At 35.2% G+C, this 10368-nt stretch overlaps 1 protein-coding gene across 1 annotated transcript; it reads left to right on the plus strand.

Annotated features, from left to right (window-relative positions):
* The first annotated feature begins 3519 nt into the window (after positions 1–3519).
* On the plus strand, positions 3520–4170 carry LOC118743569. Its single transcript, XM_036476335.1, has 3 exons — positions 3520–3616; positions 3670–3790; positions 3858–4170. The coding sequence occupies exons 1-3, from the start codon at positions 3520–3522 to the stop codon at positions 4168–4170; spliced, it is 531 nt and encodes a 176-aa protein (XP_036332228.1).
* The last annotated feature ends 6198 nt before the right edge of the window (positions 4171–10368 follow it).

Here is a 10368-nt window from a genome sequence, read left to right on the forward strand (position 1 = left end):
GCCACCCCATCCGCAGCTACCACCAGGAATCTAAGACCGCCAGTCCAAATAGTGAAACCCTTTCGTATTTACTCTGGGGAAATAATAGCTTCAGGCTGCCGCTGTATAAAACGGAAATAGATAAGAAGAATATCTTTTATAAGGGATTAAAATGTTACAATGAACTTCCAGCTCAAATAAAAAATTGTGAAAGCGTTGGTACCTTCAAAAGGCTGCTACTTGATCACTGTAGGACATTGGCTATTAGATAGACAGGTCCGGAAACTAGTCCTTTCCATCCGTACTAGCTGGATGACTCTGGAGCTAGTCCATTCAGATCACCCATAATGTATAAAATAAGAAGGTCGGCATGGAAACTAATCCTTTCCGTCCGATCAAATAGCGCGACTCTGGATTTCGTCCATTCAGATCCCCTGCCGGTAGAGAAGTTTATAAAAGGCGGCTTGGAAACTAGTCCTTTCCAACTATGTTTAACCGGAGATTATTGTTAACCAGACATTGCTGGCCGTCTCCACAGGATAAAATTTATTGCTACCCAGCTGTCATTTTGGTCCTAGATATAAGTTATATCAGTGGCAATATTTGCGTGGGCTTTTTATATCTTGATATAAGCATTTGTAAGATAGCTTAGAAAACGTATTTTTGCCGTATTTAATCGCTTAAAAAATTTAGAAAATAGGCTATTTTACATCCAAATACATAATTACAAATATTTTAACATGAAACAGCTAAATTTTTGTTTTTATATTAAAATAATAATGATGTTGCAACCACGAAGTTTTCATGCAAATGAAAATGTGGCTGTCAAACTACGAAATTTCCGGCAATAGATGGCAAGATATAAACTCTGATATATATTGCTCTTGAAGAGAATGAACGGTCTTCATTGGCTATTTATATTCTAACATATGTATCAAGATATAAACTTTATCCTGTGGAGACGGGCAATATACATAAAATATTTATGCCTATTCCGGTAACCGACGAATGCTATTCGCGCGAATCTAATCCGATCCGCACTCGATTCACTCGTAAAATTTTTCTCTATTACGATATCCGTCGGATGACTTCTTTATCGACTCACCTAGTGGAATGTGTCAAAAGTTTGTTCTGACAGTTCGTTGTTGTTAGTTGCGTTTAATTTATAATTTCAACAAAGAAATTTCGGAAAAATGGATATAATAGCCTTTTATTTGAATTTTAATGACGAAACGGGAAGTATCGCAGCAAACATTAGACGATCTGTGAGGGATAGAGCAGCTAACATTTTCGAGCTGCCTGATGTGGAGTAAGTTAAATCTTCTTGTATTAACGTTGTATTTATTTTAATAATACATGTACGGCAATATGTATTTTTGATTCAACAGGTTCATTAAGCAATTTCGCCTGAACAAAGTGGCATATAAACACGTTTTAAGGATAATCTGTAATAAAATGCCGCCAGTGATTAAATCCACAGCAATAAGTCATCAACAAAAACTATCTGTTTGCCTAAGATTGTTAGCTGAAGGAAGTTACCAAAATGGAGTTGGCAAGGACTACATGGTTGGAATAGCCCAACCAACAGTCCCAAAAATATTTTCTCAAGTTCTAGATGTTATTTAAACCGAATTGTGTCCAAACAGGATTACACTAAAAATGAATGAAGATGAACAAATGGAGTCCAGGAGTTCCTTTTTCAACAAATCAAAAATTCCTGGCATTGTCATGTGTATTGATGGGACGCACATTAGGATAGCAAAGCCTTCGGGAGCGAATTCCCATCTTTTTTGCAATAGGAAAGGTTTCTATAGTCTCAATGTGCTGGTTGTAAGTAGAAAAACTCTGTTTATACGAATTTTGTTTAGTTTTTATTTTACAAGTTTTAAGATCTGTGATCCCAAACAGCGCATAATGGGCTGTTTTTGCTTACGCGTAAAAGCACATTTAGCGCATTTAGCTCTAAATGCTACTCTAAATGTACATTTATCCATACAAAATTCGTCACCTAAATGCAACTCCATTTTTGCATTTAGAATCTAAATGCTAAAAGCAACCCTGTGATCTTCCAAAATTTCCACGATTCGAACATGGTTTAATGAGAAAAAGTGGCAACATTGCTTTTTCGAGTATACAGTCGCTAGCTGCGTTTCAGTGATCGCCGATCGAGATTTCATTTATTATTTTACATTATTTGGATAAAGAAAAGTTACTCAAATTCAACATCGATATGATGCTGATAGAAATCTGGATTAATTTGTGATCAACTCTGTTTGTTTTGTTTCCTAATGAAGTGTGGAAATTATAACTGACAGCGCCGACAAATGAATGTATACACAAACAAGTGTTCGGTTATGGTTAAAACAATTCAAGTTTTTGTATTGAATTTTCGGTTTAGAATTTTTTTTTCCTTTTCAGTAGGGGTTTTTGCACATTATCTTTTGCGTGAGAATTTATCGTAATAGATACGGATCTGAATAAGCGACTGGAACACGGCTGTTTGTCAAAAGCATACGATTTCGAACTCGCGTAAATGTACATTTGCTAAATGCGATAGCATGAACGCTCTTCGAAAACATATGTTCGAGAGTGCTAAATGTTGCATTTTAAATGCAGCAAAAACGCTGCATAAGGTACATTAACGCGAAGTACCCTGGTTCAACACACGACTCCTCTGTTTGGCTTAATAGCGATGTATCACAGTACTTTCAAGCGCAGCAGGGTTGCATTATGGCAATACTAATCGCATTTTTTTTATTTATTGGGCACGTTTTCTGTATTTGCATTTAATTTGAGCGCAATTTCTGATGAAAAGAAACAAATCAAGGAAAAGAAATAACAAATATTAGGAATTGGTAATTAAGTTAAATAATTACAATTTTTCAGAAACAAAATCGAAAGGCGACATATAAAAAAGCACGCAAAGAAGTAATGTCTAGCAACACCAGCAAAGTTTTGAGACGATTTTGCGACGACTGATAGAAAGGGGTGCTCACAGTTTGATGCTAAAGATGTCTCAAAATGTAGACGTCTACATTTTGAGACACTATTTGGAACGAACTGTGAACACCCCAATGGTGTAATGAACTGAAGGTGGCGCATTCCCGAAACCGCTACTTTGGTTTTGCCGACTTTGACGTTTATGGCAATACGTAAACAAACTTTTTGTTTATAAACAAGTGCAAACGTATTGCAAACGTATTGTGTATTTTCAAGTGAAAAATAGAAGTAATTCGTGCGTTCTGATGTAAAAAACGTTGTATTTGTAATAAAAACTTTATAAAAATGTCGTGCCGTGTGTTGAATTGCAGCAGCCGTAGGGGTAAAGGCCCCAAATGCAGTTTTTTTTTGTTTCCCCGCGACGACGCCTTGGCCAGAAAGTGGGTAGAGTTCTGCCGGCAGGAGAAGCCATACATGCATGAAGCACTTTACGGATAAGGATTACATGAGTAAATATAATTTATTTTCATTACTTATATATGTCGATATCTAATAAAAGTCTTAGGAACTGCTAGTCGACCGTCGCTTCGCCGCGACGCCATGCCAACCATTTTTGAGTGGGAAATAGATCCTGCTCCGGTGTGTGAGTCACAAAATGACAGCGTTGAGGAGATCATTGAGCTACAAAATTGCGAAGGTAGCAAATATTATACTATAAATATTATATTATTAATACCAGAGGTTTATTAGTTGGTTTAAATAAAGAATATCGGCCCAGACGCGGTACTGCTGATGCTTCGACGTCACCTATCCGTAACTGTGTTTACTATGATAGTGATCTTCAGGAAGTGGAAGTGTTGAAAGTGGAAGTGTACGTTAATAAGTAACAGATCTTTATGTGTAAAGGTAATAATATCTTATATTTCTCTTATTTGAAGTGAGACATTCAAGCGCGAAAATGCACACCTCAAAAAGGATAACGAAAAGCAGTGCACCGAGCTCGCTACATTGAAGCGGGAGTCCGACCTGCAATTGAAGAGACACGCATGGAAAATGGAGTCACTGCAAAAACGTTTGGATGAAATGGCTGCCGAAATGAAAAATGTGGAAGATGCACTAGCTTCCACCTTTACCAAAGGGCAGATAGCGAAGCTGAAGTCTGGGTCGAAGCGACGAAAATGGGCGGAAGAGGATATTGCGAAGTCAATATCGTTGTATGCTGCCAGTCCTAAAGCATACAGGTTGCTATAAAAGCAAAGCCTTCCACTCCCATCGGTCCGAACACTTCAAAGTTGGGCACGAAAACTGGACATTTCGCGCGGACTTATAACCCCAGTCTTCCGGTTATTGGCCGCCGCTACCCACATGAACGAGGCACAGAAGCTATGCGTGTTGAGTTTCGACGAAATGAAAGACTCGCAAGAAGTTGCACGAATTTACAGGAATTTACCAGAAAGCGATCCCGTACTCGGTTCTCTGGCATCCTTTGCTTTTTGATAGTTTTACAGGTTTTATCCCAGAAAAGTTGGGGAACGCAACTATTTTTATCATGGATACCAAGAATTAAGATCTCCTTGCATTTTGACAACCGCATTTGGTAGTTCCGTATCACTGATCGATACCAAGGCATCATCCGCAAAGAATTTTACTTTGTGCTCATTTACATTTTTAGTAAAATGTTTGCAGCAGAATGTCAAAACAGTGAAACAACTGTTCACTTGCAAGTTTTTGCTAGTTTTGTGTTCAATAACTTTTTCTGCTAGTTTTCTCTTCTAAATTTTACGCTCTATTTTGTTTTACGCTCTCGCTGCAATGTTTTACTGGGCATGAATCACGTAACTTTGAAACGATTGTCGTCCAAACGATACTGACAAAACGATGTCGTCAAAACACTGATTCAAGGTGTATTAAACAAGGTGGTGTTGGGGCGACAGCTGAGTTTTTCGCCGTGGAGGCCATTACGTCAAAACGATGTGTTTGTTGTAACTCATACCAATGACAGTATGGACATCAGCGTATAATTTGTTAGTGTAATTTTTTACTTATATACGGCCAACACCACCTTGTTAAATACGCCTTGCACTGATTCATGCCTTTATTTTGCTGTTACGTGGTACTGTTACTGTTACGTTAAGAAAAACTGGAATTGAGTGGACGATATCGCACAAACGATCGAACAATTTTTGGTTTTCATGAAACAAGAAAATCTCAGCACGATTGTCGTCATACGTGATTCATGCCCAGTGCTGTTGTGTTCAGTGTTGCCAAACATGAGCTTTTCCTACCAAAACTGGTAGGTTTTTTTCTATTTTCCGCGACAATAATAGTTATTTGCGAAAAATATAAAATATGTATCTCCAGACATTTTAGCAACCTTGTTTACGCGAATAGTCCACCATTGTCCACCTGACAGAGACTTCATTGTAAGCCTTGAAGAATATCACCAAAACTAACCTTATTGGTCTTTCTAAAGCCATTCTTGGCTAATATCGAGTTATCCTTCTACAAACCCTACAAGGTCAGAATTCCTGAAAGGTACTGCTGTGAGGTGATAGTAACTATGATTGAAGAAAGGTGCCAAGCATGGTATACCGACGGATCAAAAATGGATAACGAGAGTAATGGTGCAGGCGTATTTTGACCAAAATTCCAGAAAGTCTGGTCTTCGCAATCGAAGCCTGTGCGGAAGGACAAATGGGGCCAAATTAAATATTATGTCGGATAGTAAGGCAGGTTAAAGGCCTTAGACTCTTTTAAAAAGGCAGCAGATTTGCGGACCACTTGGAAGCTCACAATAACGTAACGTTGAGGTGGGTTCCGGGACATGAAGGGTTTGAAGGCAACGAAAGCTGACTGTCTCGCAAAGCGTGGAGCCCAAATGCACTTGCATGGTCCCTAGCCTTTTGTGAGCTAGTGGAAGAAACCTCAGAGCATATGCTATGTGACTGCCCACGTATCATAAATAGCAGACTGATACACATTGGGGAACGATTGTCTTCAAAGCAGACGGGAAGGAAAAATAGTTGTTCATTAACGATTTGCCCGAAATATCATTCGTGAAACGCAGCGAGCAGTAGCTAAATTCGTAAAAATCAAAATTTTTCACTTAATATTTATATTTTTCTTCATTTTGGTAAATTTCCACATCATCAGAGCAGTTGGCTGTCAAACCGAAACCAAAAAAGATACACATTCAGGACACAATCTCCTTTTCTATGATTATCGTACTGCTACTTTGAATTTTTCAATTTTGACAATTCTGATCTAATAATATGTCTCCATTGAGAGATTAATTAATTAAGATTTAATAAATCCAGTTGCTAAATCACAACCGTCACCATTACCATTACGAGATATGTTTGACGTTCACATTTTTAAATATTTGACGTTTGCTTATGTATGATTTTACAAATACAGTTGCGGACATTGATATACAGACAGATAAAAGGAAGGTACCAAGCGGAATTTCATTATATGAATTCTGAATATTATTGGCTTCTTATTCGTGGTAAATATGTATGTATAATATATAGTTTGGAAAGTGTAAAGAATAGTACCATATTCCGAATCATTTTCCCGAATTTAAGAAAAATTATCAAAACGGTAAAAAACATTTGCGGAAGGAAAAATTTTTGTAGAACTCTCTTATTCATAGGAGGGAACCGAAAATCCAATCGTGGGCCTTTGGCATATCATGAATACGAACTGAGTTCTAGAGGATGTTCGGTGCAATGTTATCGAAGCAGAACCATTACCGAAATTTATAAATTTTTTGTCGCAGCGCGTAAATGACTTATAGAAAGCGGAGAAGACTCTGCATGATATTACTATAAAACATTTCTACTAAATTTTTAGTTTTTAAAATAATATTTTCTTAATTTATTACAACCAAAGTTATGTAAATATGGGTTACTAATTTTCCTCCCAAACTAACAAAAAAATATAAAAATCCCTAAAAATACGAAAATTCATGTTTTTATGATAGGCTAGATTTCAATGTCCTCAACTGTATATTGAAAACACAAATGTCATTTGACTTATGGCATGTGAATTTGTGGTTGCCACATCCAACAAATTGTACTTATTGATCAATATTATTGAAGATTTGACGAAGATTTAACTTAAATCTACTGCCTTTCGAGATTTAATTTTATATGATAAATCTTGAAAGATTTAACGTCAAATTTCGTCAGAGGGCTAAATCTTCATTAAATCTCACAATGGAGACATAGTATAAAAGTAAACGAAACCTCAGAAACTTTAAATGCACTGCAATTCACTAATACCTACTTCCGCGAAAGTCACCTTTTTTCGTGTTTTCCTTGTTAAAAACTATTTTAAATCATATATTTTTATCGCCTCATTCATAAAAATAAAAATTATGGCTGCATTTCTTTATTCATTCTGAACGTTTGGAATAAACTTTTTTGTTTACTTATTCTCTAGAACGTTCCTGATCATATGTTAACGTATATTTCAAACGCATTCTGTTTATTCCGGCTGTGAAATGGGATTATCCGGAATGTATAAAGAAACGCAGCCTATAAAAGGCTTTTTAAATTGCCGTTTGCAAACATTTTTCAATCTATAAACCTTTTTTTTAAGCTACTTTATTGTTTATGAATAAGGCTATTAGAAATTAGCACAATTAAAACACGTTCCTTATCGAAAAATTTATTTTTAAGAAAATTTGCTGTTGTCACATTTTCTTTCAACATCCAATTCGACTTTGATTACTTTTTGTACAGATAGGTCATCAAGCCAGGACGGCACAATCTTGTATTCTATCTTTCTTGTCAAATATGCACTTAGATCTAACTGTCATACTACTATTAAAGGTAACCATGAATATTCATTAAAATCGTTTCAATTCGTAATAAAAGTAATTTACATACTGCTAGTCTAAATATGTTTTTTAATATAAACTACCTTTTTTAATTCTAAAATAAATCAACAATCTCAAGATTTATAAGAAAATTGTCTTCAAAAAATACGTCCCAAAGCATCCCTGTTGATATAATTCAAATGCAAATTAGAATAGAAATTTTGATGCATAAGATTTTCCGCGTTATTCATCATACAAATTTATCACCTTACTTGTCCGTATGTCGCTTTGGAAAGAAATATATTTAATTTATATGTTTTCTTAAAAATAAATGCAAATTTGAATTTTTTCCACCGACAGGCACGAATATGGTATTCAAAACAGAAACAATGACAACGAATTTTGCACACATTGTTGTATTTTAGCGCAAAACGATAAGTTTCACAAATATTTTAAACTATTGCCTGGAACATACACATTTATCGTTATTATTGGAAATGCAAGACTTGGCATTCATTTTTAATTTCTTATTTAATCAATTCAAATGAATAAAAGCACATTTTTCTAAAATATTTCTCAATTTACATTTTAAAGTTTTTTCTGAAACTTGAATGTAACTCTGTGCGGAAAATCAAAGAATTGAAAATCAGATGATCTCAGGTGTTTTCAAATGTAAACAAACAAAATGGCGCTTTCCATACGTGTAAGCCTATACAATGATCTGAGGGTCACCACAGTATCCGTCGTCATACAGTGTATTACATCATATAGCGGTGTCATGTCTATTATTTCTTTAATTTTGGGCGCTGAGTAACGCTTGTACCGCCAACCGAATTTAAATGCTAGGAATGTATGTAGTAACTGCCACGATATTTTAAAAATCTTTAAATTTGCCAAGATACATAAGTTTCACCCATGATTCAATAATACAAGGTTCGATAAACTGACAGTTGTCTCTCTCGCACCGCTCCCTTAGCAGTGGCACCGTGTTGCTTCTTCGCACATTTACATGGAAACAGTGTAGCTTTGAAATAGAAGTATGAGCGTTTGTGCAATATGTTTATTTGTATATGCATATGAAGCATATTTAACTGATGAAAACATAATTTTTTTTTAAATTGGATGTTTACATCAATCTCATGGTAGTCTTATTTTAATTTTGAGTTATTTTGCAGTTTTTATACAGCTAAATAGCACATAAATTACGTAATTCACATAGATACATCAATATTACGTTCAACATTTCGTTTAAAATGCCAGATTTCCTGCAAATACATTATGGCTGCGTTTCTTTATACATTCCGGATAATCCAATTTCACAGCCGGAATAAACAGAATGCGTTTGAAATATACGTCAACATATCATCAGGAACGTTCTAAAGAATAAATAAAGAAAAAGTTTATTCCAAACGTTCAGAATGAATAAAGAAATGCAGCCTATAATTTACAAAAGGAATTTCACTACTAATTGCCTACTTTGCGTACTTTTCTACTACCATTTTCGTACCAAAAGATTTCTTCCCCTTTTCTCCGTCCTTCGTAAAGGCAACCTTTTGTAAGGGAGTGTCAAACCGCAGCTGTCAATAATTATCTAACCTTGTATTATTGAATCATGAGTTTCACCATTCGAAAGCAAAAACAACGCATGATACAAAAAAGAAGGTAGTTTCAATAAACAACTTTTGACGGATAATAAAATTTTTTGAAGTTTCATAAATTGTGAGTATACTCAACGGCCTTGCCACTTTGATAATATTAAAACAATAAATCGGAGTATTTTCTTTCCCATATTTATACCAATGTTATAACATTTCAAATCAAAAAACCATTATCAGTGCTTGGTACTTTTTTTACTTACGTGGTTGGCACCGTTTTTTATTAAAAATATTTAAAATGTAAACTGTTAAAGGAGACTTCATCGTAATTGTTCCTTTCATTTTGTAATAAAAACCACGCGCGCACTTGTTGCACAAAGTTTGAACCTTGGATTTGTACGGCTTTTCTTAAAATATAAAGCGTATTTTTACAAATAATAATTAAAATTGATTAATATTAAGATAAATGGTCAAATCTTCTCGTAAAGGTTTGATAAGCCCTTGAAATTCTATTAAAATGTAAAATTTTAGTACTGAATCCAAAGAAAATGTCTCTTTTATCCATTAATAATAACTTAAATATGCTTTTTGTTAAGATGTATACCTGAAAATGTGTGCATACATATTTTGCGTCAAATGCAATACATGTGCACGTGGAATCAATTTGTAAAAGTGTAAAATACGTAAACGTATGTACATAAACAATAAAACTTTCTCATGAATACCATAAAATCATAGGTCTTGAAGGGAATGTACTAAGAAAATATATGAGCGAATTAAAAAGTGTATCCAATTTATAGCCGAAAAGTACATTTTTTGTATAGATTTCGTACTGAAGGAACAATTCATATCCCAACACTGATACAGAATGTAAACAAACACAGGGTTGCAAGGAAAAAAAGTTGAACGAGCTCGAAGTTGGCTGGCGACCAACTTTGTTGAAAGCGATTAGTTGAAAGGCCGTTCGGACGAGGCGATTTTTGCTTTCAACTAAAAGTTGCCTGAAAATCGCGACGTGCGAATGCCCTA

The sequence above is a fragment of the Rhagoletis pomonella genome, unplaced genomic scaffold (genome assembly GCF_013731165.1).
Source record: "Rhagoletis pomonella isolate Grant_MI unplaced genomic scaffold, Rhpom_1.0 Rhpom_scaffold_00007, whole genome shotgun sequence".
Taxonomy (NCBI): Eukaryota; Metazoa; Arthropoda; class Insecta; order Diptera; family Tephritidae; genus Rhagoletis; species Rhagoletis pomonella.